The 25,756-nt window shown below is 42.5% G+C and overlaps 3 protein-coding genes across 3 annotated transcripts; all 3 read right to left on the bottom strand.

Annotated features, from left to right (window-relative positions):
- Positions 1-1,561: 1,561 nt before the first annotated feature.
- LOC118095609 (olfactory receptor 4K14-like) lies at positions 1,562-2,591 on the bottom strand. The gene has a single exon (XM_035136855.3). It carries the CDS (start codon positions 2,586-2,588, stop codon positions 1,635-1,637), a length of 954 nt encoding a protein of 317 aa, XP_034992746.1. The 5' UTR covers positions 2,589-2,591; the 3' UTR covers positions 1,562-1,634.
- A 5,239-nt stretch (positions 2,592-7,830) lies between these two features.
- Positions 7,831-8,907, bottom strand: LOC118095610 (olfactory receptor 4K14-like). Its single transcript, XM_088655061.1, has one exon. It carries the CDS (start codon positions 8,905-8,907, stop codon positions 7,948-7,950), a length of 960 nt encoding a protein of 319 aa, XP_088511187.1. The 3' UTR covers positions 7,831-7,947.
- A 6,755-nt stretch (positions 8,908-15,662) lies between these two features.
- LOC118095611 (vomeronasal type-2 receptor 26-like) lies at positions 15,663-21,881 on the bottom strand. The gene is made up of 3 exons (XM_088655060.1): positions 21,738-21,881; positions 17,197-17,323; positions 15,663-16,561 (listed from the first exon to the last, which is right to left on the bottom strand). Exons 1-3 carry the CDS (start codon positions 21,879-21,881, stop codon positions 15,663-15,665), a joined length of 1,170 nt encoding a protein of 389 aa, XP_088511186.1.
- Positions 21,882-25,756: the final 3,875 nt, after the last annotated feature.

Raw genomic sequence — 25,756 nt, 5'->3', positions numbered from 1 at the left:
CCGCGCACTCGCTTAAATCAGCGAGCCATGCCCCCCCTGGAGCCTCCTAATTGGATGCACCAAGGGCGCACCGCAGCAGGGAACCGACCAATGGGCTGGGGGGGGAATGGCCACCCCCCCACGTGAAGGCCTCGTGGGCCCACAACATCTCCTCCTCCTCCGGCGGAAGAGATTTTGCAGCCAGGGGGAACCTGTGGCCCTTCAGATAGAAAATTCTACCTAAATACAAAGAGTCTCTTGTCTGTGCAGACATTTTTATTTAGAGAAAGCTACACAGATGTATAGAAAGTTTGTATGAGTTGCCATTTGTTTTAGTCTATTGTGGTTTAAACCTTCTGTTTGTTTTAAATTATGGTTGTAAAAGTTTTTATTGAAGATATATCATTTTTTTGTAAAATGGATTTAGACAATCAGTTTCCTTCAAGAGCACCTAGATCTGGTCCATGACCACCCAGTCAAGAATCTTGCCCAGGAAGGGGAGATTAGCAACTGGCCAGTAGATTTTCTGAATCCAATGAGGGTTTCTTGAGGAGTGGTATTACCAATGCCTCCTCCAAGCAGGCAGGGGACCATCCTCTCTCACAAGGAGACATTCATTGCCTCCCTGGCTCAGCCAGCTATCCCCTCCCTGCTAGTTTTTATCATCCATGAGGAGCAAGGATCCAGAATACAATTGGTCGTCCTGACTGATCCAAGCATCTTGTCCACATCCACAGCCTTACTAAAACTCATCCAACACAACAGGACTATACAGTGCTCTGGACACAACATGAGAATCATCTGCTATAACAGCAGAGTGAAGAGCCCAGTGGATACAAAATAAATCACGGCATATCACACTTATATTCTAAAAAGCTATCTGTGGCAGAGCATTCAACTGAGAACAGGGAAGTTTAATTCTGTTACGTACTGCTTACTGTCTGGAAGGTGATTGCATAGGAACATCCTGAAACCAGCTGGAATGAATGCTGAGTGTTCTGATTCACCATGGCATTCTACACAGGGAACACACCCCTGCAACTTACCCACCTATAACCTTAACCCTGACAACTCCTGATGACTTGTGGTGGTCCAACCCAACACAGGGCAATCTATCTCATCCAGATACAGCCTAAACCCAGATTGGCCCATTTTGGTTCAGCCTTCAGCCAAATCCAGGGCAGAGCCCTAACAGAGATGTCTACTGTTCCCTTCTGCATCACTAGCCATCTAGTCCATCATCCTGTTTTTACAGTGGCCAGTCTATGAGAAACCTACAAGCACAACATGAGCTGAACCGCATTCTCCCACTCATGTTCCCCAAGTAACTGGTATTCTAGGGCATATGGCCTCTGATACTGGTACTAGTATAGCCATCAGGAGTAGTAGCCATTGATATTATTACCCTCCATGAACATGTCTAAACAAGACCTCCAAGTTGATGGTCCTCACTTGTGCTAGCAAATTGTGCTGTTCAGGTTCTCTGTTGTCTAAAAAAAGAATGTCCTTTTCAGCTCAACTGGATGAGGAGGAGAAGAACCTCTCACCCACTTTCTGAACACTGTGTACAAAATGCTAGAGATGCAGTAAATTAAATAACTAACAATTTGCTGCTCTTTTGTGACACAGAGAGGAACACCTCATGCTACCTAACATCAGGGCTGGCCCTGAGAGGAAACCCGCCTAGAAAACCTTGAGAGCAGACTTCCAATGGCAGCCTTCATCTTCTTGTTCTTCAAAGCATAGATAGCTGGGTTCAGCAAGGGGGTAATGGAGGTATAGAAGACAGAGAGCACTTTATCAATCATGAACTGGGTAGATGGACGTAAGTAAATGAACATAATGGGCCCAAAGTACATAGTGACCACAATGAGGTGAGATGTACATGTGGAGGTAGCCTTGGTGGTTCTTTCAGAAGAGGACCGGAATCGGATTGTGTAGAAAATGAATCCATATGAGAGAAGCAGGCCAATAAAGCACACCAGTGACATAATGCCACTATTGGTGACCATCATGACCTCCAGGGGGTAGGTGTCAACGCAAGCCAACTTGATGACCAAGGGGAGGTCGCAGAAGAAGCTGTCCACCCGATTGGGTCCACAGAAAGGCACATTAATGATGAAAGCCAGTTGCACAATGGCATGGAGGAACCCACCAGCCCATGAGGCAAGGAGAAGTGCCATGCAATGGTGTCGGTTCATGAGTGAGGCATAACGGAGAGGATGGCAGATGGCTACGTACCGATCATAGGCCATGACTATCAGCAAAAGCATCTCACTGCCTCCAAAGAAATGGATGAAGAAGATTTGTGCCATGCAGCCATTGAAGGAGATGACTTGGTGTTGAGCAATGTAATCAAAGAGAGATTTTGGGATGGCAAAGGAGGACAGGCAGAGGTCCAGCAAAGCCAGTTGACCCAGCAGAAAGAACATGGGTGAATCTGAAAGACGGTGATCCATGAAAATTGCTGAGGAAATAAGAATGTTGCTGAAGAGAGTAGCCACATAAAGGACAAGGAAAAGGACAAATATGAAAAGTTGGACTTCCCATTTTTCATAAAGGCCCAGCAGAACAAACTCAGTCACCATTGTCTGGTTTTCCCACATCATTCCCTTCTTGCATATCACTGTGTAGACTGGGAAGGGAGAAAGGAGACAGTAATGAGATACTTCCATCACAGCATTAAGTTAAACCAGGAAGGGGTGTATTCGTGTGTTAGCTGCTGTTATTCTCAGCTGGGGTCTGAGTGCTCATACACACTTCCATTTCCCCAGCCATTTTGCCTGGGAAACCCCGCAGTTTAGCACTGAACCACAACAAATAGCAATAGGGTTTTCTATGGATTGCTGTTTGTTGCAATTTGGTGCTAAAAAGTGGATTTTCTGGAGGATAGCGGCAGGGCAAAGGCAAAACCACTTAGACACATGCCTAAAAAGCATGGGAGAAGCAGAAAACCACTTGGAAGTGGTCTACACACACACACATACACACACACACACGTTGAGTCAGAACATTGGTCCATTTAGCTCAGTCTAGTCTACACTGTCTGGCAGGGGCTGTTCAGATCTTTAGACACAAACCTATCTGGGACCTTCTGAATGTAAAGCCATGCTCTACCACTTATTTATTACCCTTCCCCATCTTTTCAGTTCCCCTAAAATATACTGACCTTCTGCCCAATGTTTTGTACATTCACCCACCCCCAATTCACCAACGATCCACCTTCCTAAGAAGTAGACCACTTTCAAAAATGCAACGTAACCCTGGGTAATGTCTGGAGTATAACGTTTTGGGGCTCTTCAGAGCTTCCATAGAAGAGATTGGGGGAGATTCTCAGGAGGCGTTACCATCCACAGATGACTGCGGAGAAGAAAGCTGCCTAGTGGTCTCACACAGCTCTTAGTGGCAGCTCCACCACTAGGGTGGGTGTGACAGAGACTGCATGTCAGGATTCTAGTTGCAGACCTGAGATGCTCTGAATGTACCCCTTTGGCCATCTTCATAATTGAACTGCACCTGCTCTTAATGTGTTGTTCAAAGGTTTACCTTTAAAAGCCATCCAACTTGGTGGCAATCGCTGACTCCTGAAGTACTTTCATCTGCCCTGAACGAACTTCATTGGTGTTTTCTGAAAGATTATTATTATTAATATTATTTGTATTTCTCAGGGTTCCTAGTTTGGCCACAGTCCTGTTGGTGCTGTGATCACTATTAGACAACACTGTAGTAACTTACAACCATGATGGTGTGTTGTGCAAAGTGAAAAGAACTAGCTAGACAGCTCTGGGGTAGCCTGTGAGATTGATTGCTTCTTCATATTATGAAAACCAGTAAGAATAAATTATAGACACACACATAGACACACAGATCTCTCAGTAACTTCTACCCATGATACCATGTTCAGAGGCAGAAGAAAAAAATCAACAGAAGTATTAACATGCCAGATACATTATCATGTCCTGTTTTGTGACTCCTATCCAAAGAAGCACCTTTTGGGGCACTGTCAGAAAACAGATTGCTCAGATAAATGGTCAGAGGATGCACTCTCATGGCAGCTTATTCCATCGCCAATAGAACAATTTTAGTGCTAATTTCCATGTTATTTGCTGCCAGAAAAAAAAATCAGTTGCAAACTATGGAATTGAGGACTGAACACACGTTATATTCGTCTGTCATTTGAAAAGTGTATTTTCCATCATGTGAAAGCTCCAATGTAATGTAAAATTTAATAATGATAAGGAAAACACAACAAAATGACGGGAAGAATCCGAGAACAGTGGGACCAGAAGTTCATCAAAGATTGGACTAAATTTGCAGATTATCTGAAAGACAATTGCGAGAAGGGTTGCGAGAAGCTTTGTAAGATAAAAAAAAGAAAAGTCATTGTAGTATAGAATTTTAGTGATAAGATTAAGTGTAATAATTTAAGGCAGTGATTGATTTGTGAAGTATAAATATTAGCAATTAATATTAGAACATCATAAGGAGGGTTTGAAGACAGTCATGGCCTTAAAAAGCCCAAATGTTTAAATAGGGTAAACAATGTAATGGATATTATTATTGTATGTTGAAAAATTAATAAAAATTATATAGCAAAAAAAAAAGATAAGGAAAACACAAGGAAAATGGAATAAATTGCTACGTGTACACAAGCCATGGCCTGATCTGGAATGATACTTCTGATTTCCCAGTTTCTTACAATCTCCCTTAGCAAAGAACACCACTTCCCTAACCTCAGTATTCCAATTGCATGCTGTGACTGAACCATTCTAGAACAGGCTGTGACCATCTATTCTGTCTTCTGGCAGCGGTCAATCAGATGCCTACAAGAAACTCACAGAGGATGGATACAGTAGTCCTCTCCTGCTGCTTTGCCCTGGTATTCAGAGGTATCCCATCTATGGTACTGGAAGTTTTGAATGGACAATTACATCCTAATAATGCTGACCAGTCCCCATGCTACCCCTGTATCCATCTATAATCCAGCCACCCAAAGGCATGTGACTCACTGGAGTAAGAGAGGGGAAAAGAGAACACCAGCAGATGGAAACTGCTGAGGAGCTCTTGGAGGAGCTGTAGTATTCCACTCTTCCCAGAGTTTCACACTTGCCTTTTTGAAAAAAAATCTAATAAACTCTCAACTGTTTCTTCACCCACCTGCCAATCCCAGCAGATATCCATTGAGGTTTTCTGCCGCAACTTCTGTTCAGCTCAGCATCAGCATGGAGCTGCTTGATCCAGTTCCTTCTGCTGTGTGGGTGAGATCTCTGCTTAAAAGGCAGGATGAACAAGCAAATTGAGTGTAAATAGTGTGTTTGTGTGTGTGTTTGTGTTGGTAATTCTAATTAATTGCTCATTTTCCTCTGATGGGGGCTGCATTTGCTGCTGCCTTATCTGCTTCTCTGGAGCTAATTAGAAAAGTAATACTTCATCAGGTAAGTGTTACACAGCAGATCTCAAGGGTGCATTCTGTGCTAGCTTGAGTTCTAATTTGGTTTCCTGGGTACATTGCAAAGGATGAAAAAAGATGGGGAGAAACTGGGGGATAATTTTCTCTCCTTTTTCTAAATGTGTGAGTCCACCACCTCCATCAATCAAATGATATCCAACTGTACCAATCAGAAGGAAGGAAGGGTGTACAAGATATGAAGTGGATAATAAGATTAGCAAGAACATTTTGGGTTATTCCATTTACCAGGTGTCCATTTAGGAACGTAAGTGCACACATGGTTTATCTGTGAACCCCAAATCAGTATAATACTGCTGATTCTTTGACGAGGATGTTGCAAAGACAACTGAGATAATGTACATGAGCAATATGTGGAGGAATAAATTTTAGTAAATTTACTTACTAAAATAAATGGGACTGAATGGCCACTAGGAGACATTGATGCTTTCTGAGCAGTCTCCTGGGAATATACTGAGGCCAGGTGAATATGTTGCTTCGACGTGCTCCAGATTTCAGTTCCATTTAGAAAGGCAAGCAGTTGTGAAGGCTTTGTTTTCAGAACCTGTGGCTCACCATATGTTGTTGTGCTTCGATTCCCATCAGCCTTAGCTGGCTTGACCAATGGTCAGGCATGATGGGAACTGTGGTCCAGCAACATTTAGAGGACCACAGTTCCCTGCTCTTGTCATCTGAAGGTGAGCAAATCTTTCCTCCTGAGCAACAGGTGGAGAATATTATGACAAGATGAGAGAGGTACACTGTGGAAGGGGGGTGGGGTGGATGAAAGCTGCTTCATTAACAGTCAGTGCTTCGAAAAAAAAAACCCATGTGGATCCATGAAAAGTATTATTGATCTTTATTTTTCACACACCCAGCCCTCCTCCTCCCTCCACCCCCACTCTCTCCAGAGGGGCTTTCAATTAAGTACTGACCAAACACATAATGTAAGCAAACAATACCGGTAGCTATAAATTAACAGTTTGTGTTGGCAACATGGAAGAAAGCTAAAGTGGATCTCCTTGGACAGGAGTCTATTCACATGTTGATAGGCTCTACTGGTAACTCCTAGAGGCCAAGGCCCCTTTGCTCCTTTCAAAAGTAAAAGATTTGAGGGGGGCGCCCCCCAGTTGATGGACACTGTCATTTAAATTGTGTGTGCACACCGTGTCTTGTGGTCAATTATGTGGGGTGGGACTTACCTGCCTCCCAATATTTTATTCAAGCTGGCACCCTTGCATGTGTCTATTAAATCAGCCATATATTTTGAAAGGCCATAGGCACTAGCTGGCCTGCTTTTTTCTTTATTAAGGAAGGTTATACAGCTCCACTAGTTTTCAGCAAAAGAGTCTGTTTTCTTCTGCTCATTGCCACGTGTAGTGACTGAGTTAGTTTTTTCATCAAGGCTACATCCCGTACTTTCTTGTCCCAGTAAGCCATTTTGAGTCATTCCAAGGTTGCACTATTAATTAACATTCTAACTGCCATGAAAAGAAAACACAAATACATCTTGGTTTGTTACTATAGCTGACCATATAGTGTGTGTGTGTGTTTGTGTGAAAGTGCACAGCCCTTGAATTTGTGCAATTTTACACTTCAGCTACCAAAATGGCTTGACCTTCTGTTGGTACCGAAAGCTCTGTATAGCCTGGGACATGGATGCCCGAAAGATTGTCTTATCCCTTCTGTACCCAACCGCTCATTGCAAGTACGGGGAACTGTGCCCCTTGTGATAGAAAATTCCACTACTGTTTTTGAATAAAGAGAACATGTTATTATAGCATAACACACACATATTCTAAAAAAAACAATCTGCAGCAGAGCAATCCGTGTTTAATCTTTTTAAAATGTTTTTTATTTCATTGTTAAAAAAAAGGAGGAGATGCTGCTTTGCCTTTTCCCACCCCCAACCGAGAGTAGGAGGGTGAAACAGTCCTTTGAAATATTCCCACCCTCCACCCCACCCATCACAACTCTAGATGACTCTTTGGGGCCCAGCCCAGCATGGGCCCATCCAGTGCTATATGAATCCAACTTGGCCCAATGCCATTTTGGCCCCGTTTCATTGGGCCTTCAGCTAAATTCAGGACAAATACAGAGGGAATTGTACAGTTGGAAGAGACCTTGATAGTTCTCAATTTCCCTTCCCTAGCAGTCATGGGAACAGCCATACTGGATGAGCTGAACATCACTCTTGTTGCCCAAGCCACTGCGGTTTACTGCTTCTGATACTAGCCACCGTAAGCTTTATTCTCCATGAATTTGTTTAATCTGCTAAAGAGGTTGAAGATGGTGCCATCCCTTGTGCTAAGAAATTTCATTGTTCAACTGTGTACTGCTCTAAATAAACAGTTCCTTCTCAGCTCCACTGGATGAGCCCTGGTTTGAGGATTAGGAAAGGAGGAAATCTCCCTATCCACTTTCTCTGCACCTTGTATAAACGTAAGGGGAACAATAAATAAAATAACCAATGATTTGTTGCCTTTTATGACCTGCTGCTGGATGTGGCTGACTCAGGCTCCCTAATGGTGGGGACGGCCCTGAGTGGAAACCTGCCCAGAAAGCCTTGCCAACAGGCTTCGAATGGCCGCCTTCATCTCTTTGTTCTTCAAAGCATAGATAGCTGGGTTCAGCAAGGGGGTGACACAGGTATAGAAGACGCAGAGAACTTTATCAATCATGAACCGGGCAGATGGACGCAGGTAAATGAACAAACAGGGCCCAAAGTACATGGTGACCACAATGAGGTGAGAGGTGCATGTGGAGGCAGCCTTGGTGGTCCCTTCAGAGGGACCCCGGGAGCGGATTGTGTAGAGGATGAATCCGTATGAGATAAGCAGGCCAAGAAAAGACACCAGTGATAAAATGCCACTGTTGGTGACCATCATGACCTCCAGGGGGTAGGTGTCAACACAAGCCAACTTGATGACCAAGGGGAGGTCGCAGAAGAAGCTGTCCACCCGATTGGGTCCACAGAAAGGCACATTAATGATGAAAGCCAGTTGCACAGTGCCATGGAGGAGCCCACCAGCCCAGGAGGCAAGCACAAGCCCAATGCAATGATGCCGGCTCATGAGCGAAACATAGTGGAGAGGATGACAGATGGCTACATAGCGGTCATAGGCCATGGCCACCAATAGGAGCATCTCGCTGCCTGTAAAGAGATGGACAAAGAAGATTTGTGCCATGCAGCCACTGAAGGAGATGACATGGCATTTTGCAAAATAATCAAAGAGGGATCTTGGGATGGCAAAGGAGGACAGGCAGAGGTCCTGGAAAGCCAGCTGACCTAGCAGAAAGAACATGGGGGAGTCTGAAAGGCGTTGATCCCTGAAAATTGCTGAGAATATGAGGATGTTGCTGAAGAGAGTACCAATGTAGAGGAGGAGGAAGACAACACATAAGATGAGCTGGACTTCCCATGTTTCAGAGAGGCCCAGCAGGACAAACTCGGTCACCACTGTCTGGTTTGCTGACATCATTCCCTTCATGCATACCTCTGTAAAAATAGGAAGGGGAGAAAGGCAAGGGTAATGAGATGATTCCATCAAAGCTTTAGGTAAAATCAGTAAATGATTAATAATAATAATAATACCAGTAATAATAATAATAATAATAATAATAATAATAATAATAATAATATATTTATACCCCACCCATCTGGCTGGGCTTCCCCAGCCATTCTGGGCGGCTTCCAACAGAAGAATGAAATAAAATAATTGATTAAACATTAAAAGCCTCCCTAAACAGGGCTGCCTTCAGATGTCTTCTAAAAATCTGGTAGCTGTTTTTCTCTTTGACATCTGATGGGAGGGTGTTCCACAGGGTGGGCGCCACCACCAAGAAGGCCCTCTGCCTGGTTCCCTGCAACTTGGCTTCTCGCAACGAGGGAACCGCCAGAAGGCCCTCGGTACTGGACCTCAGTGTCTGGGCAGAACGATGGGGGTGTTTGTCAGCTGCTATTATTCTTGGCTGGGTCCTGAGGCTACTGCCCTAGTGATTCATACAATATCCACAAAAACATCATAGGGTGACATATGCTGCATCGTACTATTGCTCCATCCAAATCAGTATCATCTGTGGCCATTCAGATGCTGTCGGACTCCATCTCCTGTCATTCCTGAGCATGTTGGCTAGGGATGATGGGACTCAAGAGTCCAAACAAATATCCGAAGGGCCATAGGCTCCCAATCTTATAGAAAGCAGGACCAGCCCAAGTTAACTTGCTGCCTGAGGTGAACCAGAAAATGACACAACATGGGAATACTGGGAACAGTTGTTTGTTAAGAGTGCTGGGTTAGAGCATGGATGAGGAATATCAGAGTCATGCCTCTCTGTTGAGGCTTGTGCCATTTCCTCTCTTTTTCTGCTTTAGATTCAGAGCTGTTAGCATACAAAGGGGAATGAGAAAACACTCTGGACCAGGTCTTGTAACACCAATTGAGCAAAAAAGAAAAAAAAAATCAATATTTGAGAAGTAGAAAAATTATGTTGCAGAAAGTAGATGAAATACAAAAGTTAAACACAAAAAACTGAGGCATAGAGGCAATAATCATAATAAAAGCAGAAATAAATTATCGTCATTACTATTGCTTTTGTTTCTGTGCACCTCTCTCTACTGATTTCCCTTATGTTTGTGTGTCTTTTGTATTTAATATGCTAGTGTAGTTTCTAATGGATGGGACAGGGTGGTTGAGTGTGTGGTCATAGCTGATATGTGTTGCTCTTCTTCCCGTTTGCTTTCAACTTTTTATTCCTAGCCACCCCCTCCAAATGTTAACAACAAAACAAGGATGATATGGTGCTAAGATGCCTGTGACTGTGGAGGCAGAACGTATCCATTGCGGCTGGTAGTGATTGGTGACCTTGTCCTCCATTGATGTGTCTAAAAAGCTAAAGGGACCCCTGACCATTAGGTCCAGTCGTGACCGACTCTGGGGTAGCGGCACTCATCTCGTGTTATTGGCCGAGGGAGCCGGCGTACAGCTTCCAGGTCATGTGGCCAGCATGACAAAGCCGCTTCTGGCGAACCAGAGCAACACACGGAAGAAGAAGAGTTTGGATTTGATATCTCGCCTTATCACTACCCGAAGGAGTCTCAAAGCGGCTAACAATCTCCTTTCCCCTCCTCCCCCACAACAGACACCCTGTGAGGTGGGGCTGAGAGACTTCAGAGAAGTGTGACTAGCCCAAGGTCACCCAACAGCTGCATGTGGAGGAACGGAGACGCGAACCCAGTTCCCCAGATTACGAGTCTACCGCTTAACCACTACACCACGCTGGTAAATGCCGTTTACCTTCCCACCGCAGCAGTACCTATTTATCTACTTGCACTTGGACATGCTTTCGAACTGCTAGGTTGGCAGGAGCTGGGACCGAGCAACGGGAGCTCACCCCGTCGCGGGGATTCGAACCGCCGACCTTCTGACCCACAGCGCCACCCGTGTCCCTATTAATGTATCTAATCCTCTTTTAAGGTTATGCAAAGTTGGTGGCTATCACCGCCTCCTGAAGTGCTTGATTTCACCTGCCCTGAACCTTCCAACATTCAGCTCCCTTCCTGCTTTCTAAAATATTTTTTATTTTACTTTCTTACTTTTTAAAAAAAATTAATTAAGGTTTATAGAAAAAAATTCAAAACTTAACATTCTCCCCCCTTAAAAAAACACCAAACCAGTAGTTTTATGTAGATATAATGAAAACACCAAAACGGTGGGGGTGTAGAAGGAAATGGAGAAAGAGAAAGAAAGAGAAAGAGTAGAGAAGAGGTTAAAAGAGAAAGATAGAAAAAAAATAAGATTTAGAAAATAAGTAACTTTTGATTCTACATCTGCTATATAAAAACAATATTCACTTTGTCCAATCCAATATAACACCCACCAAATCCACTTTCTATCAACAAACTTTTTGGGGGGACTTATCGAGGTTCCACTGGGGATGCTGGCTCTTCCCTTTTGTTTCTTAGCCCTGTTTGGTGCTAAGATCAGTATTAGATGGCACTTTAGATGTTACACCCATGATTTTCTATTGCGCAAAGTGAAAGGAACCAGCTGGACAGCTCATTGGTCACCTGTGAAATTTGTTGCCACAGCACATTGTGATAATAAGAATAAATTACATAGATAATTGAATGAACACACAGAGATTTCTCAATGCCTCCTGTGCATGTTCAGAGGCAGAGGAAATAACTGTCAGAATTATGAACAGTCAGATGACAAGATCATGGCCTATTTTGAGATTCCCTTCCAAAGAAACATCTGGTTAGGCACTGTCTGAAGACAGAGTGCTCAGCTAGATGGCCCAGGCTGCATTCACACATTGTTTCTGCCATTTCCCCAAAGTTTATGTAACACTTAATTTCCACACTATATTTGATCTGCTTTGGGTGGAGAATTAAATCCTAACAATGCTGACCAGTCTCTATGCTTACCCCTATGTCCCTAAGCAATCTAGCCACCAAAAAGCATGTGGAGCGTTGGAGATAGAGAGGGGGAGATAGCAGATTAGCAGATGGAAACTGCTGGACAGCTCCTTGGAGGAGTTTGAAAAATTTCATTCATCTCAGAGCCTTGACCTGCCCTTTGGAAAAATCTAATACACCCTCAACTATTGTTTCGCTCACCTGCAAACCCAAGCAGATATTCCTTGAGGTTTTCTGCAGCAACTTCTTCTGTTCAGCTCAGCATGAGCATGGAGTTGTTTGATTGAGTTCCATCTGTTGGCTCTGTGTGTTGCAAGGAGATATCTACCTAAAAGGCAGGATGAACAGTAAATCAAGAGTAAATAGAGAGAGTGTGTGTAAGTAATTAATTGCTCATCCCCCCGCCCCCCACGGGGATTGCATTTGCTGGTGCCTTATCTGGTCCTAGGGAGCTAGTTTAAAAAGTAAAGCTTTGTGAGGCAAGTGTTACAGAGCTGTCCTCAAGGGTACATTCTGTGCTAGTTTGACTTCTGATTTGGTTTCCTGAGTAAATGACATAGGATCAAGAAAGATCGGGAAAAGTGGAGTGTGATTTTCTCCTCCTTTTTAAATGTGTGATTTTACCACTTCAATCAATGGAATATTGTCCAGATTAGGGCTTGGCGATATCTGGTTTTCAACATCACAATATATCACCAGCTAAATATCACAATATCTTGATATATCACGATATACATCTGCGGTGGCGGAGGGTGTGCCATGCTTCGGTGCAGCAGCAGAGGGTCCTGTCGTACCTCCCCATGGCAGCAGAGGGGCACTGCGCTTCCCCGCAGCAGCCAAGGGCCTTGACGAGGCTCCCTGCGGTGGTGGAGGGCCTTAAGATGTAAGGAAGCAGTAGATTTAATAAAAATAGTAAACAAACATCCATATATTATAATATATTTTCAGCTAATTTAAGAGTAGTCAAGCTGCATCTGTTTCCCCACTCAGAGGTCTAAGTGGAATCTGTGCAGCCATAAACCCCACTGAGGTCAACTAAACGTTCTTCTACTTTCCTGGGAGTAAGCCCCGTTGAATTCAGTAGGGCTTGCTTGTGAGTAGATGTGCATTTGCTTTCACTGCTTACTGAAAAACACCCTCCACATCATTCTCACAGAGTACCCAACCTCCCATTTCAGCATAAGGCAGCCAGCTAAATCTTCTCCCCTCCACACCCCAGAAGGTCCCTTCAAGCCCCACCCCCTCAATCTTTCCCTTTTTATCAAAGGGAAACAGGGCGAGTAAGCAAAAAGATAGTTTCCTTTAAATAAATAAATAAAAACCCTTCCCTTTTGATATGGAGGAAAGCTATTTAGGGGGAACCAACAACATAAACGCCACCAGAAAATAAAAATACAAACTTCTTCCCTCTCTTTTTTTCACTAGTGAGGGAAGAAATAAGTGCTTTCCAGTTCTTTGTTCACTTTGCCTCTTTAATAGTCTAGCTGTGGGGGGTCTCTCCTGGATTGTTAGCAGTATTCATTTATGCTCCCTAATCTGAAGAGATAAGAGTTCCTTCGAAGTGGAGAAGAAAGTGGTGAAACATAAGCCTTAGTTATGGAAGCCCCTATGGGAAACCTCACGGGATCACTAGGAGGGGCTCCCCTCTTCCAGCCCATTGCCACCAAGGGTCCAGCCCTTCTCAGTGCTATTTTTCTAGAAAAAGAGATGCCGGAACTCAGTGTGAACACCTCCCTTATTCTCTTATAATGGCAATGGCGCCCAAATGGAAGCTCCCTGAACTGAGTTCTGGTGAGTTCCGGCTGAAAAAATGCCCAGCCTCTTCTGTCACTTATGTGGTATCCTGCCAACTTACCAGCAAACCAAGCACATCAGCAACCAACCCATGAGGCCATTATCAGTGCCTGCCATCCTAAGTCATTGCTGGTTGCAATTACAGTGGTACCTCGAAATCTGAATGACTCCACTTCCGAAGTTGGCAAACCCGGAAGTCTTTTCGCTGTGCATGCACTGACCGCATGTGCTGATTCTGCGCAGGCTGCTTCGTGCATGCGCAAAATGGACGCTTCGACAACTGAAGGATTCGACTTACGAAGAGCGCTGAGGAACGGATCGCCTTCGTAAGTCGAGGTACCACTGTATATGTGTAGGCGGGGAGCACTTTGCGTGCTCCCGATGGACCCATGACGGATGATGCACGCGTCAATTTGTGGCCCCTGAAGGGGGTGGAACAGAGACGGAACAGGCTTACGTGAGACCACTTATTTGTGTAATGACTCGGAACACAAACTCCGCACAAACAGAGAGTTGCTGGCACTCCATCCAGCCTGTACACATTTTTTATTTCACAGCTTAAAAAAGGAGATGTTACAACTTCTTCCTTCACCACCAACTGAGAGCAGAAGGGTTTAATCCTGCTGGGTGCTTCTATTAAGCACAAAAGTTTGAGAATCCCAACAACACAGAATCATTTATCTGGGCTCTGACTATAGAGAGGCAAGCAACCTAAAGATTCAAACAAGCAACAGCAAGAATGTTTTGAAGCCATCTGGCACTGATAAAAAAATACCCCCAAAATATCCCATTCTCCCCTCCTTTTTGTTTCTTCTCTTTTTATGTTTATTTGCATTTGGAGCATATTGCCAAAATGCAGATATCATTATTGGACTAAAGACCAGTGAAATCCAGCCAAACCCAAAAGGATTTGGATCTGAAATAACTACATTTTGAGTGTTTGGCATATTTCTTTCCCTTTAAATTAGCTGGTAATTTACTTGGCTCTTTCCTTTTCTTCTCCCCTCCTACCTCATTAAGTTTTTCTTAATGTTATATTTAATGAATGCAACCTTTTCCTCAATTTAAAGCGGCGTCTTGAGTCTTCCTTGGTGTGGATGTGATGGCAAAACATTTTTACTCAGATTAATAGTCAGATTTACAATTTTAACAAAAGTAGGGGGGGGGAGATAGATAATGTCCTTCATAAACCTTATAGTACTCAGTGTTTATATTTTGTGACTGTTTCATGCACGATTTTTAAAGGATTTGCACAGACTTATCCTAAAAATTGCCACTAGAGTGGAGCAGGATGTACATTAACACAACCAAATGCAGAAAAATAAGATGGGATTAGACAGGGTGAAATTGTTCATCTATGGTGCGCATAAATTGTGAGAAAGATCATCAGCAGGGCCGGCTCTAGGTAGAGTCCCGGTGGTGCGGGAAGCCGCGCGGAAGCCATGCTGCGCCTTGCGAGGGCGGGGGCGCCGGAGCGATCTCCGCCCCTCAGCGCCAGGGCGCGCGACCTGCTCGAGACTGCCCTGATCATCAGAGCAGAATAGTACAGTGCCGAGGCCTAAGAATAAGAAATACAGAGTTGAAACTGGGCAGAGGAAAATATGCAGTAGATCAGGGATCACTGAATATGGAGGACTCAGTGTGTTGAAAGAAGGCAAGTAGTGGAGATTTTCAGTCAATAGTAATGAGAAGTGGACATCTGCACAGCCTACGTGATCTGGTGTGTGTGCAATTTTGGGCCCTGAATTGGGCTGCCCGAGGGAACAACTGCCCAGTCCTGTATCCATCCTCTGAATAATTTGGGGACAGGGCTAATATTTAAATGTTGTTTTAAAAATTCTGATTTTTGGAAGCAGGCAAGGAAAGGAGACACACCATCTCCTTCCCACTTTCCAACTGACAGCAGAGGAGGGTTAATCCTGTTGGTTGGTAGCCTACAGTTCTAGGTGCTTCTTTTCAGGGATACATACAAATCCCTGAACCAAATATTATAGCCAATGACACAGACTTTTGATGTCTTCATCATTTTCTTCTTATTAGGTGCTCCCTATTGTTCAGCTCAGGCCTTAGCAAAATAATGTAACATTTTGGGGAAAAGATGCAACCCAACAACCCAGCACTGGAGGCTAAGATAGAGAAGATCTCCACAGCCACCATGTATTTCCCCTTTGAGCTCAAGTAGGCAGGAACAAAGGATAACCAAACACTGCAAAAGACCAACATGCTGAAAGTGATGAACTTGGCTTCGTTGAAACTGTCAGGTAGTTTCCGGGCAAGGAAAGCCACAGTGAAACTGACCAAAGCTAGGAAGCCCATGTAGCCCAAGACACAGTAAAAGAAGGTCACTGTCCCCTCATTGCACTCCAGTACAATTTCTTCAGCCACCGACCTCATGTCAGCATTAGGGAATGGAGGAGAGATCACCAGCCACACAGTGCAGATGACTGCTTGGATAAGGAAGCAGGAGAAGACAATAGAGTTTGCCAGTCCTTTCCCCACCCACTTCCTCATTCTGGATCCTGGTTTTGTGGCTATGAAAGCCAGAACCACTGTGATGGTTTTTGCCAGAACACAAGAAACGGCCACTGAGAAGATGATGCCAAAAGCAGTTTGTCGGAGGAGACACGTCACCTTGTCAGGATATCCGATGAAAAGTAATGCAGAAAGGAAGCAAAGCAGGAGGGAGATGAGCAGAGCGTAGGTGAGGTCCCGGTTGTTGGCTTTCACAACGGGAGTGTCCCTGTGCTTCACAAATATTTCCAATACCAGTGCTGTAATGAAAGCAAAGGAAAGAGCCGAACAAGCTAAGCTGAGGCCCAGAGGTTCTTCAAAGGACAAGAAAGTTTCACTCTTGGGAATGCATATATTCTTATGTTTGTTTGGATACTTTTCATCTTCACATTCATAGCAGTCATTCATGTCTGAGAAAGAAAGACATGGTTCTTAATTTCAAAAAGTATGACCAACATGTGACTACTCTTCTTCTATTTTGTTTCATTTCAACATTTCTTTAAAAAAAATTAAAGTATGATCTTTTGAATACATAATTAAAATGATTTAAAAGGGTCCAAGCCTTACACCAGTTCTAGAAGCATCACACTCAGCTCAGCCTGCTTGATCTTTGTTTATTATACCATATCAAGGCGATATTATAGCATATTGTTTCCAGCTGTTATTGAAAGCTCCTGGCTCATCTGAAAATCCACTTTATACTAATCTTGTTCAAACTGGTGGAGTTTGCTATAGGATTCTTCCTTAACAACAACATTCAACATCCAGAATCACAAATTCTCTCTCTCTCTCTCTCTCTCTCTCTCTCTCTCTCTCTCTCTCTCTCTCTCTCTCTCTCTCTCTCTCTCACACACACACACACACACACACACACACACTTTCATTATGTCCCTCTTCAGCTAGATTTTTCAATATTTCCTGAACTGTGAAATGAATCTTGGTGAATCCATGATGTCATATGCATGTTCTTGATTAGAGGCAACAGGCTTTAAATATATACAATATATACAAGCTATAAATATACCGTATACAATAAATTTCTTACCCTCCTGGTCTGAAATCTTCCCTTCTGGACATGGGATGCAATCGTAGCAGCAAAATGCTTCCCCCTCCTTCACCTTCCTGCAAAAACCAGGGTGGCAGCTCTCAGTACATACAGAGTTAGGCTGTGTCTAATGTAGAAATGAAAGAGAGAGATGTATATTAAAAAATTCGACTCAAAGTCCACTCAAAGTTGAGCTCTTCATTAAAAGGAATTTGCAAAAGAACAACATTCATTTCAGCAATCCACTTAATAGGTTGTTTCGATTCCATTTTGACTCATTTTCTGACATTTCCCATTGACTCAATGTGCAAACTCCAATAAATAGTTGTTTTTTGCCGTTACTCTTGTGGATACTAATATTTTTAATATCCTGTACAGTGCAGGGCTCAGACTAGGGATGCACACCTCTTTCTGCCAGAGTGAAATTAAGGGGTTGTGGCGATGTCCCTTAATGCAAATTAAGCCTCAAGGTTATACACCTGCTATTCTAAAACTTTGAAGCATGGCTTGTTTCATCTGCCTTGTGAAGTCATTTATAAAAGGAGCCACAGTTTAGAAAGTGCTGAACATTGACATATGGATCCTTCTTTAGAACTGAAATATTTATACCTGCCATCCATAGATAGGTTTCTTTCTAATTTTGGTGAAAACCACTGATGCACTTTATTAAGGCTAGTCAAGAATGACATACTTTCAATGGTTGACAAACACCAGAGTGGTTAAAACATGATTAATATTTCACTTTTTAAATATTTTTACTTATGAATTTTGAAAAATGAAAAATTGAACAATATGTTTAATGTTTCCCTTGCCCATTAAAGCATATGGGAGCTAGAAGAAATTTTTTATTGTTTATCTTAATACAAATCTATTTTTTTAAAAAAAATTGTTTAAAGTTCAGCCTGTGTGGTTTGATCCAATGTGTTTTTTGTGTAGTCTGTATTATAGCATCCCACATCCTTGCCTTGGGCCTTTTTTTGCAGAGCCACAGTAGAGAGCCACTGCTCTATATCCAGCAGGTGATGGCAGCTAACTGTCCACTTAGCTATTCAATTGTGGGCTTAATATCAGTATCAAAGGGGGAGCATTCAGATGCCCTGGAAAATGATTCTTAGTGACTGCCAGGGGGTTACCAGGGTACAGAGAGGGCTAAGGACTTCCTTGTTGTTGATATTGTACAGAATATTTTAAACACCAAAGACCTTACTTTGCTCTTTAGTTCTATCTAGGAATACACCAACCAGAGGCTATAGGGATTAGGCTTTTGTTATGCGGCTTATGTAAAAGTTGATGTCACTTCATGTTTCTTCCTTGTCAGAGTATTCTCATAAATTTGGGATATAGGCACAGGTGTGTGGCAGCCCAAGTATTCCAGATACTATCTAGGTTGGACTATTGGGTGTAATTTCTATTTACAGTACATTGTTATATGCCGCACCAATCTTCAAGTAGTGAGAGAATCAGCAGTTTGATTTTCTTTTAATGATGGCCGGAGACCTCAGAGTCTTGATTATATATGACTTTATTTAAACATTTGAACATATGGCTATATTTAAAATAGTTCAGCAAGCTTCCCATTCTGTGTTCTCCCCTCACTGATGCAGGAACCCAGGACTGGAAGGGGAACCAGGGTTTCATCCAGACTAATATTTCAAACACATAACAATATATTCAATACCATTAAAATCTATTTAGAATTCACTTCTTCAAGTTGTCAGTTTATTTATTCACATTCGGTGAAACAAGAACCAGTATAGAGGCTGTGCATTTAGCTTATAATTCATAGCTTGGGCTACCTTTAATCCAATTTTTTAAAGGCTGAACACCGTACAATGAAAATATGTTTGTATGTTATGTTAAACTGTTCACATTCACAAATGGCTGATGGTTACATCCTACCTGGTTAAACCAATGGTGCCATTTTATGGCTCCCTCATTGATGGTCAACACTTGCTGTGGAGGAGCCATGGAATTCACCCCTCCTACCTTCACTCTCTGAAAGGATTGGTTGGAGGAAACGATCCAATTGGTAATATCAAATCCTGCTAGTATCTCCCCATTCTGGTCCAAGGAAATCTTATCCCCAGCACTGTTGTTAAATGAGATACCCCTCAGAAAATGGTGGAGCTAGATAGAAAGAGAAAGGGAAAATATAGAAAAGACTTCAATTCAGCAAAAGACGGTGTTAACTTTCATGGCAGGTTTCCAAATATATACCTTGGAGGAAACAGTATTCTTTTAATTATATATATATATATATATATATGATTGTGTGTGTGTGTGTGTGTGTGAGAGAGAGAGAGAGAGAGAGAGAGAGAGATTTAATCCAAGCCTTTCTCACATTTTGAAATTAATTTTGAATTACAGATTTCTAAGATCTCCAGCAGCAAATCCATACACAACCGTAAAAAAATAATTAATAGAAAGTGGGCACTCTGCTTATTTTGCTTTCCAGGATATATCACTTTGCTCTCTATAAACTATATGCTATGCTATGTGAAATACAGTACTATTCCTTTTATATGCCAACTTCAGAGGTAAATGGGGAATCAGCCCCATGGTGATCTAAGAGGTTGGTATGAATAGTTGAAGCAAAAGGTTGAAGAAGGAATGGTGATAAAGGCAAAGTCTAGAAGGTGACTAAATCATGCTTGGATGGAATTCATTTTATTTTGTTCTCTTTCAGTATTTCTACTTTAAGTTCCAACAGTTTAAAAGAAGACATTTTAAGGGTTTAAAATCATAAGTAAAATGTGATTAAAATACGTCAACACTCATGTGCCATTGCCAAAACAAAAATATTTTAATCAGGTGCCTAAATGAATACAGTGACGGTGTCTGTCTGATGTCAATAGGCAGGGAAGTCTAGTAGGCTGAATTTGAAGCTAGAAAAGCAAGTGGAGAAGTTCCCATTTGGCTTTATGTGCATTTCAAGAGAGATAATCAACTACCGTATCTCATGGCCAAAGGGCAGTGAATAGAGAGAGGGCAGTGAATAGAGGGCAGGAATAAAGGGCAGTGAATAGAGTGGTTTGGGAGCACCTGCGGAAGATTTCAGGAGCATTGCTGCACCCACATTGGTGACCCCTACTGTGGTTGCTTAGGGGGGAAAAACAGAACATGTTTTGAACCTCTTTCATGAAGGGTGTTCAGCCCAGTACCTGCCACAGCGGTTGATTCTGAAACTTCATTCTTCCATTGATCATTAGTGGTCTGTGTTTGACTTGGGATGTAGTCATGGCATGTAAAGCATGGGCCACAGCATAGACAGCATTGTAGATGTTGTAGCTGTGGCTGGTCATGCTCATTTCAAAGAAAGGACCAGGAAGATTCTCCAGCTTCTCTCGCCCAGTGCAAATATCTCCCCTCACACTGCCAACAACTTGATTTGGAAACACACAGCCAAATGCCTGTTGCCAGAAGTCCAAAATAAAGCCATCTCCTTTTGGACTGGAAGGGTTTATGTGATGGACAAATTGACGAAATCCTGGTAGATCATTTGAGTGAGTTGTGAATGAGAGAACCCCATGGAGTATTTCTGTATCCCAAGTCCGTTGATAGACAAAAGAAGTGAGCTCCACCTGGGCTGTCATAATCCACACTTTACCTTTTGGAGTCTTTGAACTTTGTTCCAGTTCTGATAGGTAAGGCAACCATCGAAAAAATGCCAGAGCGTATGATTCTCCATAAAACAAGATTACATTGGCTTTGCTATCATTTATTTTGTCATGTATTTTGGCCCCCAGTTTAAACATATCATTAATTTCAGTGACATAAGTAAATTTGTAACTTCTTTCTATGAAGGCAAAACAGATGCCACTCTGGGAAAATAGGGGAACCACAGTTTGCACAAATCTTTCTGCATTCTCATCATAGAAAGTAAGGATCCCAATCCATATCCACCTGAAATGCAGAAGCAAAGACAGGAACCCCTTATACTGGCAGGTTTCCTTGGGCGCCATCTGGTAGAAGAAAAGGCCTGGGGTTTTATCATTCATCACTGGAGCAGGGCCATATATGAGCTAAACATAGTTGTGGTAGGAGGGGAAAGAGACAGAAGCAACAATAACTTTAATATATTAGTTACAGGTAGGTAGCCGTGTTGGTCTGAGTCGAAACACAATTAAAAAATTTTGTGTGCATGCACACGAAAGCTCATACCAAAATAAAAACTTAGTTGGTCTTTAAGGTGCTACTGAAGGAATTTTTTAATTTAATATATTAGATTTGTGTATTACAAGCATCACTGGGGCAATTTCCAATTGGGCCTTCCAATCCTTGCTATTTGGCCTGCCCATGATATTTCTGCTTAGCCAAGTGACACTTACCTGCCAATCAGCTGTTATTATATATATCATGCATTGGGTAGGCCTGAAGGGACATCTGAAGCAACAGGTTATGTGTTAACAATATTTTATTTATTTGCTTGGATCTATCATTTGAAGGGCCCATCGGATTATATGAAATCTGCACATTTATTTTTCCAAATTTATCTGGATGTGTATAGCTCTCAAGACATAACAGAGATATCTCTCTCTCACCTGTGGAACCTTATAGAGATCCAAGACTGTTGCCACATGAAGGGAAGTTTGGGGGTCCAGTCCCCCAATGATGGCTACCAGGTTTTTCTTGATGTCACAGATGTAGTTGGGGACAAATGTTTCCAGTGTGGATATGAGCAACATTGTGGCATGAGAGGTCCATTTGGCATTGAAATAGCTGTCATAGAAGTGGAAGCCTAAAGTGACATTGGGTAAGAGCTGAGGGTTTTCGTTGATCTCCTTCACTGCAAATTGCAAGGCCAGGATGTGCTGGTAATTCTTTGGCACCACACTAAAAAGAGTTTCATTTTCCATCAGAAGGGCATGTAACACTTTCTAAATTTATCACAACTCAAGTCTTCATCCTCATCTGTATAATTTATTACTGTGTTCATTTAATTATTACTATTTTTTTGTACGTGAGGAAACTCTTGAACAGTAATCACTACAAGTGACCCTCCTCCTTGCCTACAAGGTGGAAAAGGGATGAAGGGGAAAATTCTATGGGAGGGGAGCACAGACCTTTCCTTATTTAATTCTTTTGGGGTACTGAAGCAAAATGATGCAGTTATTTCACAATATTACATGTCTTTCTATGTTACCTGAATGTTTAATTCAGTGGGGAAAGTGGCAACATTTTCTTCAAACTAGTGGAAATCCTCCTGACTACATTTTCCCCATATCACATCTCTTTCAAGCCAAACAGTAATTCTGCCTCTAGGACAAGGGTGCAGAACTGTGGCCCTCCAGATGTTACTCTACTACAATTTCCATTATTATTAATCCAACTGATGGAGTTGAACAACTACTGCAGGGCCACAGTTTAGACACCCCTCCTCTAAAACTGATCACTCCAGTGTCAAAGATGGAATCGAAATGCATAAGTGAAACTATCCAGTTCTTACTTTAGTTCTTCCAGCAATGTTGGTGGGGGTTTTTCGGTGAAGGCTATTGAAATGGAGATGATGATGCTGTGAGAGACTATGCCTCCAATGATGAGGTCTCCTTCCTGATGATGTTGATGAAGTGGAATGTATGGATCATGGACATGGCATTTAACAATGGGAGATTTGCATGTTGCATGAGGAAGTAGAGTCAGCAGCAAGACCAACAATGCCACCATCCTTGGTACAATTTTTCCAGATACGCTAAGATTCCTCTAGCACTATTACAGCTTTTGAGACTGAAGTAGTCTAACCTAGTTGGCCTTTTAGTCTGCTGATAGGTCTGAAATCCAGACTATGAAAACTGGGGGCGGGGGGGAATAGGGATGGTGCTGATGGATCCTTGCTGGTTTCTGACTCCCACATATAGCTGTGATTACTGGAAGTAATATATATATTTCACCTTGTATCCCTCAGGTGTTTTGGGCTATGATTCACCGCATTGAAAGCTGGCTACAGGTGGTGGGGTTGTGATCCAGAATAGTCCAAGGGCACCAGGCTTTTAAAGACTAAATTACAGTAACTTTCAAAGACTTTTGTTTTTTGTTTTGATAGTGTACTGCGCAAGTCCATGAGGTGATTTGACCAGTGGGAACATTAATTATAGTTCTTTTGATAATTAATGGGAAGATAGTCACTTGTGTGTCTTTCTTAACAGAAGTTTTTATTTCATCTAAGCTGCATGAGATTTTGATTTCAATGAGAAACAATGAGAAAAAAAACCCGCTGGAAATACAACCCTTTGGTCTCAAGAGAGGGATGAAATCAACTTGTTTGATCAAAGCACTGGCCTCTTGCAATTCTGACATGAAAAGACGAAACCTAGGGAGATGAGGAGCTTTCCACTACATAGATTGCATTCAAAGTTCACATGAAAGAACAATGGCATTAGTTGGTGTCCTTGTCTTGCCAAGGGATGAGAAAAAAGCACCAGCTTTTATGCTGGAGAAACTAAAATGTGGCATGGGCAATGTCTCTGCCAAAACGGAAACACATTTCGAATTCGTTGGCAGGGCTTAATATTACCCCTTTTTGTTATTCTTGCGTCTCCCTTTCCTTATCACATTTTGTCACTACTTTCCTTGCCTAAATGTAAAAAGTTGTGGCAGGAAGACGTTATTAAATTTCCCTTCCCTTTCCTTGTGCTTTACAAATGAGAATATAATTCAAGGGTAGACATACTGATTCTTGTACTCCACCCCAATCTCTAAGTGGTGTGAGATTCCCGTGGTTTAAGCGCTCACCCAGGCTTTGTGTTTTCTTTTGGAATGAGGCACAGCAGAGAGTTTGGCATTTTTAGGATATGTGGTTTATTTACACATTATACAGTGGTACCTCGCTTTAAGTACACAATTGGTTCTGGAAGTCTGTACTTAACCTGAAGCGTGCTTAACCTGAAAAGAACTTTCCCATTGAAAGTAATGGAAAGTGGATTATGTGAGGAGTAACAAGTAACCAAAGAGTTAACTGTGTACTGTAGCACCTGACCACTGAGGAATATCATGTTACAGAATGTACCAGAAGTGTTTCTGTATGTTCTTTTGGTTTCGTTTCTGCCTGGGAGACGGTCGCAAGATGTCTGCGCTCTCACCAGGTTGTTTGTTATTTTTCTCTCTAGAATAAACTTAAGTAGTTATTAGAACACTTTGGACTCTGTGTGTTCTTAAGAGGCTTTTTATCCAACGGCTATACAAGCTTTCGCTGTGTGAGAAGAAGAAGAACTCTGCTGTGTGTGTTTTACTGCCAGCCCGGGTCTATGGAGCAGAAGCGCTAGAGAAAGCGCGCCGGGCAGATAATTAGTGGCTCCTAATTGAGTCATAAACAACTCAACGGAGCCCTATAGCCCTATATCCGTTCCAGACGGGTCTGCGGAGTACTTAAACTGAAAGTATTCAAACCGAGGTGTACTTAAACCGTGGTATGACTGTATATGCCCTGAGCCTACGATTGGGGGGTGGGTGGGTTCACCAGCATTAACACCCCTAATGCCTTTAGTTTCTTTCCTCTTAGCTGTAGCCTTTAATTCAAACAGACATTCAAACATTGCTCTCTGACTCTTTCTCCAGCTTGCTGCTTTATTTCTAGGTCGCACCAGTTTTTCCTTGCTAAAATGTAAAAAGTTGTGCCAGGAAGTCGTTATTAAATTTCCCTTCCCTTTCTTTGTGCTTTATAAATGGGAATATAATTTAAGGGTAGACATACTTATTTTTTCACTCCACCCCAATCTCTAAGTGGTGTGAGATTCCCGTGGCTTAAGCGCTCACCCACGCTTTGTGTTTTCTTTTGGAATGGGGCACAGCAGAGACTGTGGCATTTTTAGAATATATGGTTTATTTGCCTATATATATATATATGAGCTCCCGTTGTTTGGTCCCAGCTCCTGCCAACCTAGCAGTTCGAAAGCATGTCAAGGTGTAAGTAGATAAATAGGGACCGCCCTGGCAGGAAGGTAAACGGTGTTTCCGTGCACTATTCTCATTTCGTCAGAAGCAGCTTAGTCATGCTGGCCACATGACCTGGAAAAACTGTCTGTGGATGAACGCCGGCTCCCTCGGCCTATAGGGCGAGATGAGCACCACAACCCCAGAGTCATTCGCAACTGGACTTAACTGTCAGGGGTCCTTTACCTATACGTGTGTGTGTCTATCTATCTATCTATCTATCTATCTATCTATCATCTATCTATCTATCTATCTATCTATCTATCTATCTATCTATCATCTATGATCTAAGCCTATGATGGAGGTGTTCACAGCATTAACACCCTAAAGGGTCTAATTTGTAGTCTTTAATTAAAAAAGACATCAAACATTGCTCTGTGAGTCTTTCTCCAGATTGCTGATTTATTTCTAGGTTGCATCACTGAAAACTCTCAGCTCTAAACCCAGGCTTTGTCCTTCCAACCAATTGAGGGAGGAGCCCCAACCATTTCCTGTCTCACATAGAGCCCCCTTTCCTTTGTTCTCCTAATGGCCCATCACCGAGACAATCACCTCAACAGAGGAAGGTAGCCTGGCTTATATCTTAACACTTGCTGGATAGAGGAGTTAGAAGGAAGTCACATGCAGCCTTCCC

The sequence above is a fragment of the Zootoca vivipara genome, chromosome 12 (assembly GCF_965207765.1).
Source record: "Zootoca vivipara chromosome 12, rZooViv2.hap1.1, whole genome shotgun sequence".
NCBI lineage: Eukaryota > Metazoa > Chordata > Lepidosauria > Squamata > Lacertidae > Zootoca > Zootoca vivipara.
The sequence above is the reverse complement of the archived record's forward strand: the minus strand, read 5'-3'. Positions and strand labels throughout refer to the sequence as shown.